Raw genomic sequence first — 19,304 nt, 5'->3', positions numbered from 1 at the left:
TAAAATGTAAACAGGAAAAAAAATCGTTTCTTCCCTATTTTGAGCCACGAACATTGTTGCCGTGTATGTGTAGCTTCACAATTGACGGGCAGCTTGCTCTATATGAACCTTGGTCATATTTATCGTTGCTGTCATGCTGACAACTCCTCGTTCTTTCATTCTCCGCGTGCAGTAGGAAAACACAAAATGTGGTGAACACGAAGTTTCACGACAGTTTAGGTTAATATTAGCTGTTACTTTCACAATTTTTTCTACACTTTCAACTAAAATCATCGTGCGCACTGTTCTGCTATAAAATGGTAAGTAAACACGCGCGCCAGCACGCTGCAGCGCTGTCGTAAATGCTTCGACTTATGACCCACTTCATACTGTTGCATCAACACAGGATTTGGAGGAGCGAGATCTGGCCGCGCTAGAAGAACGGCTATATTCCTCCATCCATCATGCTTATGAGAATCCGCAAAGCGTGTTCGATCCAGCATCGGTCACTCCTTCCACTACTGCACGCGTGGTGTCGAGAAACGCGGTAATTAACAATGGATCCGGTACGCTGCCCGCCAATATGAAGCGGTATTGGGCCGGCTCTGCCGTTCCCAGTTACGGCGATCGTGGCGCCCCGTATCCCGGGAACAAACCGCAAACGGGCGTCGCCCCGAAACCATCCTCACCCGCAGCGACTGCCCCAGGAAACGTCAGCGAAGGAGGAAGCACAGAGGTTACTAAGATGTTCATCACGCCGTATCAGTCGTTGCTGGGCAATATGGGCGATCCACCGCCTGTGGAGAGTCCATCAGTGCCGGTTGAATCTGCCCATCAAAGCACACCTGCCATAGTAGCCCCCGCGGCTAAGCACATCCCACAGAAAGATCCAGGACTGCAGCTGAAGAAGAAGAAGCAAACCAAACAGCCGCTGCTGGCGGTAGAAAAGAAACTGGCCAACCTAACGAAGCTCATCAACAAAGACAGGAAACAGGAGGCCGCACAAACGATGGAAGTGAAGAAGGCAAAGGCAAAGAAAATGAGACACCGCAAGCAGCAGCAACAAATTGTGGCTGAAATCATACTGAACTCATCCGACGACGAGGTGTCCAAGCCACGGCCAGCGAGAAAGGAACGTTCCTCCGCTCCTGTGCCATTGTCCGACGATGAGACGGATGAGGTCATAATCATACCAACACCACCGCCACCGCAAATCTGTATCGATTGCAGCGACGAGGAGGAGGAACGGCCCCCGCCCAGCGTCCAGTTTGCGTTGCCCAAGTCTCAAAAGAAGAAGAAGAAAAAGCCTACCTCGTTTTCGCCGCGTTGCCTTAGCCCCTCGAACAGCTCGATCATGTCGGACGATTTCATTGGCCAGCACGATCGGTCCCGTTTGAACGACAGCTTCACCGAAAGCATACCGAACGACGATGAGCTGGAATGCTCGGTCGAAGGTGCTCCCCGGCCCGGTGCCTCCGGCAAGGGGAAGAAGAGCGCACCCGAGGCGCGGCAGGAGAGGGTCCCGTCGATCTCGTCGGAAGACACGGTATGCACGAGCAGCGAGACGACCGATCAGGAAAAGCGGCCCCAGGAAACGGAAAAAGGAAGCGCATCCAAAACACAATCTCAGCAGTGCAATGAATCCTCTACGAAAGGTAAAAAGGATAGCGCGACGAACACTAAAAAGACTCCATCGAAGGTGAAAGCATCAAAAGCGGTTCCGGCATCTCCCAATATCGTAGCAGCAGCGGTTTCTCCAAGCGTTGCTAAGAACAATACAAACAGCAACAAAGCAGTGGCTACTGGGTCCAACGACACTACCAGCATCGCTAAACCTCAGGGAAAGACCAAAGCAAGAAGCAAATCTCCCCTCACATTAGTGCTGGAGGCTGCTAGGAAACATTTCGAGATGGAACCGAAGCAGCCGCGTGATGGTTCGACCAAGAAAACGAAATCCAAAAAAGATAGTTCAGTGCAAAAGGAACCAGCAGCAACCGCGGGCACCGCTACAGAGGAGGTAGCAAGCGAATGTGCTGTAAATGAACCCGTACCAAGCAAAAGCACCGCCGGCCCGAAAGGGAAGAAGAAAAAGAACCTCACCACCATCGCGCCCGTCGACGATGTCGTGTCGTCTGAAAGCGATTACGACATTGCTCGGCCGGTCAGCAAAGCCAGCACCCCTAAGGGACCACCGGGGAAGAAATCACGCCGCTCGGCGTCCAATTTCTTCGAGCAGATGGGCGATGTATCGTCCGAAAGTGATTACGACGAGAGCTTCCTGCAGGAGGAGAAGGGCAACGAGAAGCACAAACAGGCGAAGGAATCGAAGAAGCGGCTCGGCCGCAAGCGAAAGCAGTACAACTCGGAAACGTACTCCGACGAAGACTTTGCCTGTCTGCTGACCGACATTGTGCGGGCGGTTTCGGACACCGAGGATGAGGAGGACGAGGATGACAATGATGATGACGCTGACGGTGATGTGGCCGCTTTGCTGGCGAATGAAGGTAAAACAGGCACCAAAGCGGCAGATACGGTTGCTACCAGCAAGAAGCGAAAACAAAATAGCCTCACTGAACAGCAAACGCCCTCGAAAGCCGCTCGCAATCCGAAGAAAAAGAAAAAGCTTAATGAGCAACCACCGGCAGCTACCAGTGAGGAGCTTCCTGCCGATCAGGAACAGCCAGAAGTTGTTGTTGTTAAGAAGAAGAAGAAACAGAAGGAACCGAAAGCCAGTGCTAAGAAGCGGCTCGCTGGCAGTGGTTGTAGCACTCCCGAGGTTCAGGCCGTTTGTTTGGAGCAGAGCAGCACAAACACGCCCGCACAACGGTCAAAGGATTTGATGGAAGAAGATTCGAGAGCAGTGAACAGCGCGACTTCAGAGCCGGACCAAATTCAAATCATTGCCGATTCCGACGTCGATGGAGACGATGATGATGATGATCTGCGGATAATCGATAATAGCTTCAACGGTCGATCTTCGGTTGCTTCTGGCGGCTCGTGTTCTAGCAAAGCACCACCGGTCGGTCCCGACTGTGCGTGGAACGACGAAATGAAGCAGTTCTATAACACATCGTGGGCGGATGAGGACCTCAATTTGAAATCAATTCTGAGACAGATGCCCCGTAAGTAACGACGCTGTGTATGAGAACATTTATGGCCAGACAGTTATGTTGCTAACTGCTCTATATGTTTTTATTTTTTTTTGTTTTTTAGGCGATAGCAGACATTGGTACTTACTGCTCAAGGATCGTTACCCGGACCCTCCCAGGAAGGAAATCATTTGCAGCAACTGCGGTGAGCGGGGACACGTGAGATTCAAGTGTCGAAACGCGCCGAAACTGGTCACCTGCTACATGTGCGGCGAGCAAGGACACAGGGAACCACGCTGTCCGAAAACGATCTGCCTGAACGTAAGCATTCACGTTTCAACGATCAAACGCTTGACTTAGTGTGTACGTAACAATTTTCTTCTGCTTTTAGTGTGGCGCCAAGACGCGCAACTTTGTCCGTGGTTGCAAAACGTGCGCACGGGATGCTGACACTATCTGCTTCTCCTGTGGGGTGCGTGGTCATACTCAGCGTAGCTGTCCGGATCTCTGGCGGCGATATCACAGTACGGTAAGTATTTTTGTTTTTTAGGTATGAAGAGCATTGCACAGTAACAACCGTGTGACACACGGTGTCGTTGTGTGCAATATGAAGCTCTGGTAGATCGATCAAAGAGAAAGAGAGATCGAGAGAAAAGATAGCAAAACCATGTTTGGCATGCCAAACGAGTTGCTTCACCAATACTCACCCTCTATTGCTTGACAATAGCGACGTGTGATCGGAAGACAATCCGGGATCACTGGTACAATTTGGGGGAGAAATTGAAGATAATGTTTCACTAAGAAATTTGTTTTCTGCACCGGATGGCGTGTGCGTGTGTGTATTTCATGTATGCCAGATTGAGGATAATGTACCGTTGAAGGAGGATTTCGTGAAAAATCCGAAAGCACGGTGGTGCTGCGTCTGTTGCCGGCACGGCCACCAGGCCCACAAGTGCAACGATGCGCGTCGGATCTTCGGCCACCCGATACCAAATACAAGCGTGAGCTCCTACCTGCCAGCCTACCGTGGCGAGTACAATCGCTCCAGTAAGCGTCAGACGGAGGAACAGCAGCGGCGACTGGCGCTCGATCCGACCGCTCGGTACAATCTGCTCAGCAGCGACGCCAACGAGTGCGAGCTAAATTTGTCCGAGATGACGCAGAACGAGAACGGGTTCTACTACAACTTTCTGCGAACTACTGGCCTGCTGGAAAAGTACGAAAAGCGGCCGAGTGTGGATGATGTTGTGGAAGTTGTCGAACAGCAGCAGCAGCAGCAGCAGCAGGAAGAAGCGCCACCAGAAGTGAAGCAGGAAAATGATGAGGTACTATTGATAGAATCTTCTCCACCAGCGGAGCCGGTTGTTTCGCAGCAGGATCAGAACGAAATAGAACAACCTAAGGAGGAAGAGATGTCCCCGCAGGTCACACCAGCGCCATGCAACCAAACTGACAGCCAACGAGCTGCCCTAACGATAGTGGAAGAAAATTCCAACTACAGTTTTTCAGAGTTTCATACCGAAGAAGAAAAGCAGCCCGAAGTGGCTTGCGAAACCAGCGGCGGTGGCATCACATCTCGCCCATCGGAGGATCGAACGTCGGCTAATATTAACAGCAGTCAAGGTCAACAAGCAGCGCTCTCTCTTGATTTTATTCCACTTTCTACTGAGCCTGAAGTGCCAGATCTATTTACACTACCACCACTGCCACCCAGACCGCCGCGACCACAGCGACCGCCGCTGCCAATACTACCCACTGCCGAACAGGCTTCACTATCTTCGCCGCAACCGACGCCGGAACCGCCAGCAAATGCCATTGTGAGAGCTGCTGAACCGGATCGTTCAATAATGCCAAAGGCGGGCGAACCGGTCGAAACGGATGCCAAAGTGGTGCTCAGCAAAGACCATGCCAAGGTGCTGCTGTCGCTGAAGGGTAGCGAGTTTCTTAACGAGGCCGGCCAAAGGTACAACGTGCGATTAAGCATAACGTTCGAATCGGTCGGCAATATGTTGCAAATTCACGGCACAACCGAGGCGCAGGACCGGTTTCATGAGGAGTTGGTGCGCTACCTCTCGGACGGTACGCAGCAACCGGTAATTGCAGACGACAACAACATCGAATATAATAACTGTCCTAAGCTTTCAAACAAATTGGCGAAATACATCAGAGGCCATTTAAAGCAGCTGGTATCTTCACAACATTTGCCAATGAGTAAACTATTGGAGAATTGGTCCAATGCAACCCAGGCAACCATTGCGAGGCATCGCCGCAAATTGAACATTCTGCTGTTCGGTGTGTATGGAATGCGGGAAGGACGAAAGTACCTCAATGTACTGCGAACCCAACTGGCATTATGTTTGCAAACGAAGCCACGGGACAGTGAGGTCTCTCAAGCTCAGCGTGACACCGTAAATGAAGCGATTCGGTACATATTTACGGGGTACGATCATAAAGATTATTTAACATTGGCCGAAGAGTTTGAGGAACTGGAGCATTCAAACAAGTTGAGAAGGATAACATTCTTTGATTTGGAAGTTCAACAAAGACCACTAAAGGCTGACGCCGTAAATAAAAATAAAACCTGCTGTAAACGCCCTACGCAACATGCAGCCGATTACCATTACCTAAAATTTATTGAAACTCTGAAAAAACAACCACAGAAAAAGCAAAATAAGTCGCCAATCGTGAAAAAAGACGCGAAAAAACCTCGCACCAGGTCTAACAGCATAGCAGAGAAACGGGCCCAACTAGACTGGAATCACCACCAGGAGCAGCACGAGGAGCAACGTTTCAATCAAGAAGAACACCAAGCCAACGAGTACATTGATACCGATACGACGATGCATCATCATGATGAGGGCGATAGGAGCTATGCCGATGATTTCATTATGAACACGTACGCCGATCAGCAGATTGATTCGGATCGTCTCGACCAGCTGGACAGCTCAACGCGCCACGTGCAGGAATCGGATTGGATGGCAAACGGATCCAACTACCAGCAACAGCAGCAGCTGCAGCAGCAGGACTTTCCGCAACATAGCAACGAGTGGTACGATGATCGCGATCAAAACCGGTGGACAGTGTTTGATAGCACGCCACCACAGACGGAACACCGTTTCCAATGGTTCGGACAGTCGAACGACGTGGGCCCTAGCGGTCCGTCGGGTGCTTTTCCCGCTAATGTAGCACGTCTGACCGAATGGGACAACACACTGCGCGAGCAGGAGTTGAGCCAGCTGGAACGACTGCAGAACATGTTGCGGTGATGAGAGAGGTGGTGGCTTTCGCGAAAGAAACCCTGTCACCGTTCATGAGAGTTGGTAGCAGAAATACAGGCGCTCATGAAAGTGTACGATAAATACGCAACAGTTTTTTTTGTTTTTGATTTTTTGGTTTTTCGATTGCAACTGATGACACCGCTTAAGATGCGTTCACGATTTAGTCGGAAGAGTTACGGTTTAGCATGTTGTTGATTTCACTCTTGTGCATGTTGTTCGCCTCGTAACGCCTCGTTGATGGGCAAACAACTTATTTCCCTCGTGCAATGTATATTTTTCTAGAATACTGCAAAATGTGTGTGATTTAATAGAAATTGGGAAGGCAACTTTTTTACGGACGTTATAACGGTCAATTTGAATGACAGGACAGCGGGAACGATGAGCAAGAAATCAAGCATATCACATAAACGGTCGAGACCGGGGCACCATTCCACAAATTTTCTTGCATTCGCATTCAGTTCGCAAGTACCGCAAGTACGGAATATCCAACACGGGAAAGATCATATTATTAATCATATCCAAAAGCTACAGCTTTGGAAGGTGTATAACTTCACCCGTAGATTCGTAGGTAACAGAGGCCGAGAAGCTGTTGGAACGCTTGGTTAATAGATATCGACAGAATAGGAACCGAAAGAGCCTAAACCGGTACTAGTGCTTGATGATAGAAGAAACATAAGCGATGAGTTCAGCACGGCAGGTGTATGACTCTAATGCATCGGAGGATTTCATACCTTTTGAACGACGACAACAGTCCCATTCGTCGCCGGATTTCATACCATTCCAGCCAGAACAGCAGCCTCATTCATCGCAGAACATCGAACCATTACAACGACCGAAGCAACATCAGTCCCACTGTTCGCCGGATTTCATACCATTCCATCAAGAACATCAGCCCCAACGACAGCAGCAGCCCCAAACATCACAGGACCTCGTACCAGCCCAACGACAGCAGCAGCCCCAAACATCGCGTCGCCCTCCTCCAGCGGATGATGCTGCAAATGAGAAATACTACAGCATAACCGGGCCCCGCTTTTCCAACCGAATGGTGCTGTACATGGCCAAATTTCTGCGCGGTCTGGTAGGGGAAAAGAAGAGCATCCGCTGTGTGCTGGCCGAATATCAGACGACCGACAGCAGTCAGCGCAAGGCGCGGGAAGCTTTACGCCGCCAGCTCAACACGCTGCTGCTCGGCGTGTACGGGTTGCGCGAGGGCCGTGCGCACCTGAACTATCTGCGCCATGAGATGGACCTGTGCATGAACGCCGATCCCTGGAAGCAGGAATTGCCACCCGAACGGCGGAACAAGATCGACGAAGCGATACGGTACCTGTTTACCGCGTACGACCACGGCGACTATCCGACGCTTTGGAAGGAATATGAGCAACGGTGTAGAGCGAATGAGCTGCAACGGCTAACCTACTACGATCTGGGCATACCACGCATGATCTTCAAACCGAAGCCGGGCAAGAATGGGAAGCAAAAGAAGAAAAACAAAAAGTTGAACAACGTTGATCCAAATTCTACCAAAGGCAAGAAGAAGGAGCGCCGGAGAAAGGGTCGTAAAGGAAAGGGCGACTATTCTGATGATGCAGGCAACATGTGATTAGTGATTAGTGCTCATAACTATAAATATAAGTAGAATATAAGCGCATAACTGAAAAAAACACCAAACTTCATGTCTTTCTGTGAAGTATGATAATCACGGTCGATTTCATCATTCTATTCCCCACCCATGGTAACACTCCCATTGTCCTCGGGCGCAAAAACTTCAACGACCTCGTACTCCAGCGCGCCACAGCTTTGCATGTGTTTTTTCTTCTGCTGTCGGGTTGGGAATTCTTGCTCACATTTTGGACATCGTTCTGCTTGTTTCTGAAAATGGCCAATGAAAACAATAAATTGCCCATGAAGCTGCCCTTCATATTCCGCCTCGAACCTTACCCGCTTTGCACGATACTGTCCCAGCAGCATACCATCCGCGGGTTTGACGCGCACGTTCGTCTGCTGTCCGTGCGTCAGGAACATGTGTTTGTTGTAGAAAAAGTGATACCTAAAATCGCGCTCGCAGCATACGTAGTTTTCACTGTAATGAAGAGAAGGATGCTTATGGCGAATTCACGATGGATTTACGTCCTTCTTACCGATACGTGATACATAAATGGTGGTCGAATTCCTCCCTCGTCTTGTACGCCCCCAGACACACTCCACACTGTAAATCTTTCGGATTTTGATGGTGCGCTTTGTGCTCTTGCAGCTTTTCATCCGTATCGTACGATTGGAGACAAATATCACAGACAAAGTACGTTTGAATCTGGAAAGATAAAGTCCCCTTTTAACAATGTGTATCCCGAAATATGAGGGGGTCGTCACACACTCACATTATGCATCTTTTCCACGTGCATTCGGAGCTTATCCTTGCGCCGGTACGACGCACTGCAATGCTCACACTCATACACCACCCCCCGGTGCAGTTCCTTCGTGTGCCGGTTCAGGTGCGTGTGTGATTTAAAGCTAAACCCACAAACAGTGCACGTGTGCGTCCGTTGGTTCGTGTGCGTTTTCATATGCTGCGCAAGCATTTGCTTCGTGCGGAACGTTAGCGCACATTCGGTGCAGCTTACCTCGAACGCTTTCAGATGCAGCCGGCGAACGTGCAGCAGCTGTTCGGCCTTGGTGTAGTACTCCAGCGGGCAGTATTCGCACTTGTACGGGCGTACCGGTTCGTGCCGTTTGCGGTGCGTTTCCAGCGCAAACTTGGTGTCGAACGCTAACCCGCACGTATCGCACATGTGATCCCGATGGGTGGACCGTTTGTGCTGCAGCAAGTCGCGCTTTGTGGTGAACGTTTCGTTGCAACGCTTGCAGGTGTGTTGGGTGGGTTCTTTGCTGAAAGAATGTTAAAAAGTCATTAGAAGCGAACGATTGCAAACGGTTTCACATTACTATTACCTTTCATGCTGCTTCGTGTGCAGCTTAAACGCTTTCAGCAGATGTGTTGTAAATGGACAATGTTGACAGTGATGCATTTCTCCTTTCTGTCGCCTACTTCGTAAGGTTCTGGTAGACCTACTTTCAGCCGATTTTGCAACGCTTATTGCCTCCAACACGTCGACAGAGTCTTCAGCAATATCATCTTCATTGCGATCGTTCGTTTCTGCGGGGAGCATTTCTTCATCCAACTCAAACATTTCAAACTCTTCGGGCGTTGAACTTGCATTCACATCGTCGCTCGTTGTTTGCTGGATTTCGGGTAATGTCGTGCTCTGTTCAGTTCGTTCAGCATCATGCATTGAGTCCTGCGCTACCTTGAATGCATCTATCAAATCTTGAACGACTAGCTCAAGTGTATCGGTAATGTTTAGCTCGTGCAATACACATAACAATTCCGTCTGATGATCTCGATAGAGATTTTCCAGCGGTACTGTGTGATCGTTTCTCAAATGAACCAGGGCATGTATAAACTTCCCAACGAGTTTTAGCCGAGTTCGGTAGTTTAGGAAAGCGATCAGTTCTGTATAGCATGATTCACAAATACCGGATGGAGTATGGTGATGAAGCTCCTGTAAAATGAAGATTATTAAACAATTTTCGGATGGAGATTATCTTTCCATTACTCACCGGTAAAACGGGACCCATCAGCTCGTCTATCACATCGATCATTTTCACATGGTTGTAATGCAACGATTCCACTGAAGTAAGTACATTATCCGGCTGGTGTTGCAAGCATATGCGACACACATTTGGAAAGTGTTCCAGCCGGAATGGAGCCATCCCGGATGATTCCGTACGCCGCGCAGGAAGATCAGGTGAACACGGCGGCTTCCAAACAACTGGAGGCGAAGGAAGCGACCCTTATGTCGACATAAACATAAACAAAGCAGCATGACAGGCGGGAAAACGTCATTCAATGTCGACGTTCAACAATCGTGTTGGAATTTCAAATTCAATTCCTATTCGCTTTCTGACATTTCTCAAATCAATGAAACACGCACACAGTAAACGCTTTGGCCGGGAGCCTTCCACAATGGCAATACATTATTTATTGCTGCACTGCGAATGTGCACTCCGATGACTCCCTATTTCTAAAAATTATAATACGATTTCCTGCTCTCTTGTTCGCGTACGAATAAGTTTGCTGCAGTCCGTCCTCCTCGTCACTTCTCTCCTGCGGCGCTCAAAAAACCGACTAAACGTAGATATTGAATTGTTTGCAATGTGTATCTGGGTATGCTGCTAGATATTGTATAGAAATGAAAATCGTGCTGCTGCTGCTGCTGCTGCTACTGCTTATCCTTTCCACCCCGTCACTTAACCCTTGATGGCGTGCAGACGGCGGTTCAGGTCTTCAAACTTCATGACCTTACGAATGAAAAAGTCACCGTAGCGGTGCGACACCTTCGTGTCGGCGATGTGGATCATGTCCTTGTCGATGTAAAAGTCCAGCTCCGAACCGGACTGGAACTTGCCCTCCAGTCCGCTCGAACCCTTCGTCCACACGACGTTCTTCATCTTGTGCTTGAAGCACAGCAGCCGGGTCAGCAGGTTCTCGAGCTTCTGCTCGTCCACCTCGTCCTGCGGCTTGCGGTCCATGAACGAGGCCAGCTTCATGATCGGCAGCGTGGTGTACAGCTTCAGGTACGACCGGATGGTCGGCAGCTCCTGCTGCTGCTTCACCTCGTCCATGAACACGTTGATCTGATGCTCGAGCGCATCCTTCACGTAGTCCTCGATCGGTGCGTCCGGCGGCGGCGGAACCGGCGACACGAACTTCGGACAGGCGAACACGAAAAAGTTGCGGAACACGTCCAGATCGCCGCACTGCATCTTGTACATGTTGTCGTGGTAGTTCTTCTCGCGCAGCACCTGCTGGATCGACTCGTCGATGCACTGCGGGTGCAGCACCAGACAGATGGCGAGCAGATGGTACATCTGGTCCGTCTGCTTGTTGATCTGGTCGTTCTGGTACGAGCGGGCGCTGTACAGCTGCTTGGTGCGCTGGATGTACAGCAGGATCGACGAGAACGTGCGGATCGCGTCCGAGTAGCGGCGCATCATCATGTACGCAAACCCGACATAGTACGACGTGCTGATCTGGCACGACGGAATGTGCGAGTACTGGCTCTTCTTGTGGATCTCGATCGGCTCCAGCACCTTGATGGCCTGGTGGTAGTCCCCGAGCAGCGAGTGGACGCGCAGCAGCCCGACCAGGCTGAAGTAGCCCAGCATCTTGTAGAACGAGTGGCGCCCGAACTCGCCCGCCACCGCCTCCGGGTCCTTGCCGGCCGCGGCCGCCTCCAGCTGGTCCTTGATCTTCGACATCGACACGAGCGAGTGCAGCACGTTCAGGATGCAGAGGATGTTCCACACCTTGCTGTTGTTGTTCAGCAGCATGTCCATCTCCTCGTCCGTCTTGTCCGTCAGCCGGGCGCGGTACTGCGCAAAGTTCTGGAACTGGTACACGAACTCGTCGATCAGCTCCCACAGCCAGATGTCGGGCAGCTCCAGCTGCACCGGCTCCTTCGACGGCAGGATGTAGTTGAAGAAGTTGCAGTAGTTGTAGAACGAGTTCAGCCGCTGCTCGAGAGACGGCCCGCCCTGGATGCGGGCGTGCAGATGGCGGTAGTACAGCTCCTTGTACAGGATCAGGAACAGGTTGTCGTTGTCGACCAGGTGCGCCACCTCCTCCTCGCTCGGCCAGGCCTTCTTCTCGAAGTGCTGCTCGCTCAGCTTCGGGAAGGTGTTTTCGTACAGATTCTGGATCTCGTACACCACCCCATCCTTGATGACGGTGCAGAAGTACATCAGGAACTTCTTCACGTCCTCGTGCATCGGGAAGTAGCCCCGATCGTACATGCCATCCTCCGGCATGCCCATCTCATAGCCGTACTCATCGTAGCCCTACAAACGGGGGTTCCAGGAAAGTTAGGTTATGTTTTAAGGGGGGTGCATTTCTCTTCCACGATCTGCTCGGCAGATGGTGGAACAGGGCGCAGATTTTAGCGTGTCACTCGTGACGATTTACTTACACCCTCCCATGGTTCTTCGTTCGAGTACATCTTGGATGCTGGTAGCGGTCGCTTTCGGGGAGAAATTCACGATTTTCTTCACAAAACACCAGCTCACACACCGAACGATTCCGATTGCTTCGTAGCAAGAGGAAAAAGCAGAAAACGCCAATACGCTGGCAGCTGTCAAAGCTGCTGTCATGCCAATCGCACAAGGTACGTAGAGGAAAGATATGGCAAATAAAAAAAAAATCAACAAATAACAACACAGGAAATGCGATTGCACAGAAAATAGCTGAAAATAAAGAGAAAAAATATTCCAACCGGTACGTATCATTCCTTCGCTTCGCAAAATCACACGCCTGGACTTTGACTCCCGCGTCATCCCGCTTTGCATCCACGTTTGAAGCATTCGGCCGCGGGTGCAAATGTCATATGAAATTCAGATGTTGTTAATTACCCACACCGATCGGCCGTGTTTCTGCGTGAGGTGTCGTAAAAGTGCGTGCCAGAGCATAACCGCGGCACTATCTGCTGGCGAATTTGTTTCACCATCTCCCCGTGCGAACGCTGTTAATGCCGTGCTGTAGAACAGTGATGTAAGTGTCCTGTGCGCTCCGATCCGGCGGTCGCTCCTCTGGGGCCACCTTTTTGATCGGGTGGGCTTTTTTATTTTTGGAATGCGAGAAGGGGTCTGTGATACGTGAAAACTCTGGACGGGCGAGCCTTTGAACTCCTCGTGTTTCAATCTCTCCCTCAACTGCGATGCCTGCGCGTGTGCGTGTGAAGTGGCTGGTGTTTATTTTTAATTTCGGACCATCTTTCTCGCCTTTCGCTTCGCACACCGCTTACTACGATCGAGAGATGTTTGCCTTTTCATTTTCCATTTTCTGTTCGTCATCAATATTCCCCGCATCGGTCAAGCAACCGATCAACAAAGGGCTTTATTCTGTTAACGTCCTATTTCCCCTTGTTTTAGAGCGATACCAACAAACAGCAGCCGCCAGCACAACAGTACGCAACACCGATGGCAAGCAAACGAAAACCAATCCACACGCCATCTGCCGCCGGAGCAGCGGGCGGCAACGCGGCCCGTCCACAGATGAACTTCCGCCAGGGGTTAAACGATACGACCGCACGAGCGGAAGCAAAGGGCACGAGACCCACCGCCACACCGACCTCCATCCGGGAAGTGCTCACGATGATGGTGCTGCACGTGTGCAAAAAGATCATCTTCTTCGACACCAGCCTGAAGGTGCCGCTGTACCTTGGCTCCTTGTTCATCGTGTCCCTGATCGGGGACTTTCTGCCCTACCCCAAGACATACCTCGCCCGCACGGACAATCTGTTCAACGTGTACTTCGTCAAGCTGGGCTGGGCCTGGACGCTGCTGTTTGCCTTCCCCTACCTGGCCATGACCTCGATCACGATCTGCTGCGGCGACAATCAGCGGCTGATCCGGAACCATCTGCCCCGGCTCGGCATAGCGACCGTGTTTTGGTTCGTGTGGACGAAGCTGTTCAACGTGATCGAATCGAGCTACGGTCGGTGCAGTGTGCGCGGGTTCGATGCCAAAACGCCCTGCCTGAAGGCGGGCCACCTGTGGAATGGGTTTGACATTTCCGGCCATGCCTTCATACTGATCTACTCCAGCCTGGTGCTGATGGAGGAAGCGCGCCCCATCATCGGGTGGGAAAGCATTAAAGATTTGCTGCGCAACGAGGAGCACAACCGGAGCAACAACGACAACTCCCAGACGTCCAATCCGCTCAAGAACCTAAAGGACGAGGATCTGAAGGCGCTCAAGTACTTCTACAATCGCTTCACCCCCACGATTCGGCTGTTCTTCATCGGCATGACGATGCTGCAGCTGCTGTGGGACCTAATGCTGGTCGGCACGATGCTGTACCATCATCGGATGGTGGAGAAGGTGCTGAGCGGCATCATTGCCGTCGTGACGTGGTTCGTGACGTACCGGGCCTGGTACCCGCTACCGACCGTGCTGCCCGATCCGGTTGGCAAGGGGCTGTTCAACTACCAGTCGATCAGCAAGCCGGAAATTGGGCTGCGCCGAAGGGCCAGCTTACTGCAGCCCGGTTCCTCTGCAGCGGCCGGAGCCAATGCGGGCGGCAGCGCCGGTAGTGCCAAAGAAATACCCAAGTTCATGGGCATGCCACTGTACGCCGCACGGCAGCAAATGTCTGGCGGGAGCGTTGGTGCAGGTGCATCGCCGCTGGAAGGTGGTTCGGCCAGCGGACAGCAGGCCGCATTCGTAAGTAGCCATCTGTACGGTTCACGCATTGGTAGCGGTGGCATTGGCAACAGCAGTAGTGGTGGTGCTGGTGGCGGTAGTAGTGGTAGTTACTATAGCAACTCCGACTTTAATCATCCTTCGTACGCTCGCTATCGTAGTCGCTTTGAGCGATTTGAATCGTAGTTGTCTTCTCTGTTTTGCGTATGTGATTACGTGCGTGCATGCGTGCAACAACGCATCCTTATTAATTTCTGTGTTGAATGTGGTTCGTGTGCATAACATTGGTTGTATAGCGTCGGAAAAACGGGGGTAGTTCTGTACATTTGGCAGGTGTGTTCATTAGTGCTTTGCTGGTTAAAGGCAATTCGGCTCTTCTTAACCCCTTCTTAGGCGTGGTGATGGTAACGTTTCCTGTTGGAAGTTGTCCAAGGCTGTACAGACACGCACGCTGCTGTGTGGAATAGCATTAAGTCGCATGAACAAAACTACAACTTTTTCTACCAATGCACCACACTTTTTCCGATTTTTTGCAGATCTAATTTGATGGAGATCCACCGACGGCTCTATGTGTTGACAATACGGTGCAATTAAATCGTTATATTATTTACCGCACGATGCGAACAAACACGACCCGGAACGTGTTGATGGAGAGATTGAAAGCGTTTTCCACACAAACCACCACTTCTTGCCACTACACCAAACATCGGTGACGGGGAAGAATTGACACGTGTCTCTGAGGCAATGGGGGTGGCGTTTATGTGTAGCAGAGCTGCAATGATTTATTACTTTTGGCAATTGTCTAACAGCACGGTCTTGAACTAAAATTTTCTTTTCTTATAAAGCTGACCATAACGTGTAATCCTCCCCCGGTAGGCGGGGGGATGAATTAAACGACTCCTACCGCGAAGAAAGCTGCGACGGGGAGGATTAGTTTCCAGGGGTTCTCATTGTTTTGGGACACTTTCTTGACTCTTTCCTATTGGAAGTGAACTTCATACGTTGGAAATTGGACTCTATTTTGCACAGGCTCCTTGAAAATCCTATTGGTAAGATTGGTAAAACAAGTTTGCTATAGAGCCCAATTCCCATTACATTAAGTTCATTTCACTTACGAAAGAGTCAATAAAGCGTCCCACAGCTATGAGAACTCCTGGAAAACCCCAGTATAGGTTAATTGTGTTCTTTCATTGAACGTGTCTTTGGTGATTTGTTTAGTTTGATACATTCATACTCTTACTTATTATGAGGCAAGACTTACGTTAATATTTATGTTCATCCTCCCCCCTTTATGCAATTTCTTAGCTGTATGTTAATATTATGTTTCTTTTTTGTTGTTATTGTTGGTATTACTATATCCGTTCTATTCTGTTTTGTAAATCTTTGATCGACCAAATACAAGTAGGAAACTTAATCAGCTGTGTTGAACGTTTTTATTATTTATTATTCGTTGTGTTGCACCACGTCGCGCGCGTAACCATTTGTGTTTGTGTTTGACCATGCATGCGCTTGTACGCTTTTATGCTGTTTGGTTATCTCTTATCAGTTGATCGTTTCATAGCTTTCACTCCTAATAATCATTTATTGTAGTTCCATGTGTTTCAATCCGGCTTGGTAATTATTTTTTTTTTTGTAAACACTCTCCATCCGTTATCGTTTCAAAAGAGTAGAACTAATTAAAACGGATGAGACAGCCGCCAGCCCAGCCTTGTACACGGGCGGCGTATTGATCCACACCGTGCGCAGGATCGACACCTTCGACGGTAGCACACACTGGAACGATTCGCGTTGGCAACTCTTCGCAAAGTACCGTGCCACTTGGGGCCGCTTGCCCTCGCCCCAGAAACGATCCTCCAGCCCGAGCACGTAAAGACGATGCAGCAGCGTCCCGAGACTGATATCCACCATCGTGAACGTGTCCTCCGTCCCTGCCAGCCAGCAGCGGTCGACGTCGATCGTGGCGAGATACTGCTCGACGCTGCTCAGAAATTCGTCCAGTGCCGTTAGCAGCTTGCAAAAGTACTCCTCACTAGCGATGATGCCGCGCTTGCGATCGTGAAAGTCTGCCTTCTTTAGCAAAACCTCCGCAAACGCAGGATATGCCGTCGCGTACGCTCGTAACCGGTGGGCAAGCGTTTCGTCCCGGGCTAGGATCGTTTGGCGCACGGGCAGCACGAACGGGAACCTTGGACTGCTCGTGTGCTGCGAATGCAGGAAGGATCCGATCGTAATCACCCCGATCGGCAGGCGTTCGATCGTTTGCCGAAAGCCAACGACCAGCTTATCCGTGTCGATGGGCATGCGTAGCGATTTGTCTAAAACAATGAGACGGTTTTAAAAAGACGCATGTGTACGTTCCGTAGCCGAATGCCTTACTTTTGGGGTAGTTTTCCTCCAGATAGTCCAGTATGCGGTTCGAGCCGGGTACGATGAGCAAACCATTTTGCAGCACCGGCAGCTCGGCACGCGGATTCAGCTCCAGAAACCATTCGGAGAAATGTTCATCGTTCGTGACGTCGATCTCATACTTGGTGAACCGAATCCCTTTCTCGTGCAGTGCCTGTAGAACCTGCGGGAGTAGGAAACGGTTATTACGACATGCACTCTTGATTACGCGATCTGTTTTTGCGCGTGAATTAAGTGCCAGCTCAAGCAAACACGGTGATGATGATTCAAACTACCTTATCATGCTTGCGTTTAGCTCAGATAACAGGCAACAGGAAATGATCGGCCAGTGGGATGGAAAAGCGAGTAAAGAACCAGATAAATTCCTCCACACCTGTGTTTCGCGCATTGTCTTCCGGTGAAGCGTGACCGGCGTAACTTTCCACCCCCTCCCACTGTGTACGCTACTACCACCCCTTGATGGTACGGTACACGCATCATATGGAGCACATGACCCTTTAACTATCATCGTCGCGGATCTCTAGTCACAAGCTCTAGCCGCCGTTTCTTATTATTATTGGTTGAGTTAAATGCCGCGATGATCTTTTGATTATCTCTTAATGATTATTTAGTTAATTGCATTATTATGCTACTGCAGCAAAGATTTTAAATGCTGCGATCGTCTCAAAAAGAGCATATCGTTCCATTTCGCTCCACGTTCGTTGCGTAATGGATAAGAGAAGCGGCACACGTTTAGCATTTGGTGGTGATAAATTGAAAGATAAATAATCACATCATGTGTGATGGTGGCGGGGTGCCTTCATTGTGCTACCTTCAATAGATCGCTAAAAGCTGCTTACCTTGTGGCAGTAGTAGCTATACTGATTGCAGTACAGTAGCAATCCATCCCCATTCGCAACGCTCGGACGTTTGAATCGTTTTTCGGACATTTCTCTGCCTCTCCACGGTGACAGTTTTTTGTTTAAATATTCGCTTCTCTTTGGTTTCTAACAGCGCGCCTCGAACACCGCCAATGTCACTTAACAAACTTTTCGCACAAACAATGTTCCTCTTGATCACTGTGGTCCCGCCCGCCGGCTTTACATCACATGCTTTTGCATCTCGTCGTTGCGTCGAACAAAACCGATGATCGCGCGCTTTCCTGGATCGGCTGACGACGGTTGTGATACACCCCGCAAGCGTTCGCTTAGACTGCGATAAGTAACCAACGACCCCCGGCGCGTGTGTGTCAGTACAGTACAGTCTCTCTGCGCTAACTACCATCTGATTACCGTGCGCTTTTACCACCTACTGACCAGCTGATGTGGTGTGTGGAGGGGTGGGCATGGATACCACCCGCACACCTACCTATCCATCGGCGTGCGATCCCGTGTACGTGTATGGTTACTCATTTTTTTGTGCTGTCTACACTTAACACCGTTAGAATATGCGTTACGGGACGGATTGTTTGAAGAATTGTTTTGTTATTGTGTTAGTATTTTCATGCTGTATGATCTCACTTGCTTAATATTTATCGGTACACTACGCACACACACACACACTCCATGGTTGCTTGCGTACGATCATTGCCACACACCGCTAATCGTGTTGTTTTTTTCCAAAGCATATCACACGAGATTAACCGTGTGTTCGTAGACAGCAATGCGAAAGAAATGAAATCAGTGATAAATGTGTCCACCAGCAGTATTCAAATCTGTGGCCGGCGATCGAGATACACTTACAGGATGTAACACTACCGGACTGTTCCGCCGCATACCCCTCTCCCAAGCATGCCACATATCTGCCCCCCATTTTCGTGCCATTCATATCACGCTTTTCCACAGGGTACGGCCACTTCGAAGCGTCGAAAAATGCTGGACAACCGGTTTCATCCCTCTGGCTGATAAGAAGTCGGTCCGTATATTCACTTTGGATGGGCTACGACGGAGTGGGAGGGGGTACAGTAAGAGAGATAGGCTATATTTTTGAGATTCACTGTGAATACCTATTTAAATAAACTACACTACAGAGCACAAATATATAGAAAACGGCTTAAGAGAATGATTTAAAGATCCGAAAAAGATGCCACTTTCTTTCCAGGTCCAGTTGTAGGATATAGATTTCATGGCCTAAACCTCTCCTTTACTTTGTGTTTTGTAAACCGATGTCCCGATTTGGACTTTTATTGAATTTTCAATACAGCGGTGGAAGGGAAATACCTTCTACCCGCTGTACGCAAAAAACCGACGGAGTATAGCGCAATTTGTAAATCTTAGCTGTAATATATATATTTATCCTTTCTAAAGCAATAAAATCA

The 19,304-nt window shown here is 49.8% G+C and overlaps 5 protein-coding genes across 10 annotated transcripts; 2 read left to right on the top strand and 3 right to left on the bottom strand.

The window, feature by feature from the left end:
- The first annotated feature begins 144 nt into the window (after window positions 1-144).
- Window positions 145-6,429, top strand: LOC121592741. The gene is made up of 5 exons (XM_041914492.1): window positions 145-299; window positions 386-3,101; window positions 3,193-3,389; window positions 3,460-3,597; window positions 3,926-6,429. Exons 1-5 carry the CDS (start codon window positions 297-299, stop codon window positions 6,332-6,334), a joined length of 5,463 nt encoding a protein of 1,820 aa, XP_041770426.1. The 5' UTR covers window positions 145-296; the 3' UTR covers window positions 6,335-6,429.
- A 1,541-nt stretch (window positions 6,430-7,970) lies between these two features.
- On the bottom strand, window positions 7,971-10,186 carry LOC121592745 (zinc finger protein 383-like). The gene is made up of 6 exons (XM_041914497.1): window positions 9,965-10,186; window positions 9,296-9,906; window positions 8,725-9,232; window positions 8,488-8,657; window positions 8,288-8,429; window positions 7,971-8,218 (listed from the first exon to the last, which is right to left on the bottom strand). The coding sequence occupies exons 1-6, from the start codon at window positions 10,115-10,117 to the stop codon at window positions 8,066-8,068; spliced, it is 1,737 nt and encodes a 578-aa protein (XP_041770431.1). The 5' UTR covers window positions 10,118-10,186; the 3' UTR covers window positions 7,971-8,065.
- A 163-nt stretch (window positions 10,187-10,349) lies between these two features.
- Window positions 10,350-12,528, bottom strand: LOC121593025 (eukaryotic translation initiation factor 3 subunit L). The gene is made up of 2 exons (XM_041915048.1): window positions 12,373-12,528; window positions 10,350-12,244 (listed from the first exon to the last, which is right to left on the bottom strand). The coding sequence occupies exons 1-2, from the start codon at window positions 12,400-12,402 to the stop codon at window positions 10,655-10,657; spliced, it is 1,620 nt and encodes a 539-aa protein (XP_041770982.1). The 5' UTR covers window positions 12,403-12,528; the 3' UTR covers window positions 10,350-10,654.
- A 71-nt stretch (window positions 12,529-12,599) lies between these two features.
- On the top strand, window positions 12,600-19,088 carry LOC121593026 (acyl-coenzyme A diphosphatase FITM2). 6 transcript variants are annotated; one of them, XM_041915053.1, is made up of 3 exons: window positions 12,700-12,950; window positions 13,331-14,623; window positions 18,832-19,088. In XM_041915053.1, the coding sequence occupies exons 2-3, from the start codon at window positions 13,379-13,381 to the stop codon at window positions 18,889-18,891; spliced, it is 1,305 nt and encodes a 434-aa protein (XP_041770987.1). In that variant the 5' UTR covers window positions 12,700-12,950; window positions 13,331-13,378; the 3' UTR covers window positions 18,892-19,088. The 6 variants fall into 6 exon arrangements, with proteins under 6 accessions (XP_041770984.1, XP_041770987.1, XP_041770983.1 ...); XM_041915054.1 differs by lacking the exon at window positions 18,832-19,088 and adding an exon at window positions 16,268-16,402 and having other exon boundaries at window positions 12,701-12,950; XM_041915055.1 differs by lacking the exon at window positions 18,832-19,088 and adding an exon at window positions 15,139-16,016 and having other exon boundaries at window positions 12,702-12,950.
- Window positions 16,206-18,321, bottom strand: LOC121593027 (ganglioside-induced differentiation-associated protein 1). The gene is made up of 3 exons (XM_041915056.1): window positions 17,848-18,321; window positions 16,979-17,171; window positions 16,206-16,917 (listed from the first exon to the last, which is right to left on the bottom strand). Exons 1-3 carry the CDS (start codon window positions 17,935-17,937, stop codon window positions 16,253-16,255), a joined length of 948 nt encoding a protein of 315 aa, XP_041770990.1. The 5' UTR covers window positions 17,938-18,321; the 3' UTR covers window positions 16,206-16,252.
- Window positions 19,089-19,304: the final 216 nt, after the last annotated feature.

This window comes from Anopheles merus, chromosome 2L (genome assembly GCF_017562075.2).
Source record: "Anopheles merus strain MAF chromosome 2L, AmerM5.1, whole genome shotgun sequence".
Classification (NCBI taxonomy): Eukaryota; Metazoa; Arthropoda; class Insecta; order Diptera; family Culicidae; genus Anopheles; species Anopheles merus.
Note: the sequence above shows the minus strand (reverse complement) of the source record. Positions and strands in the feature narration are given on the sequence as shown.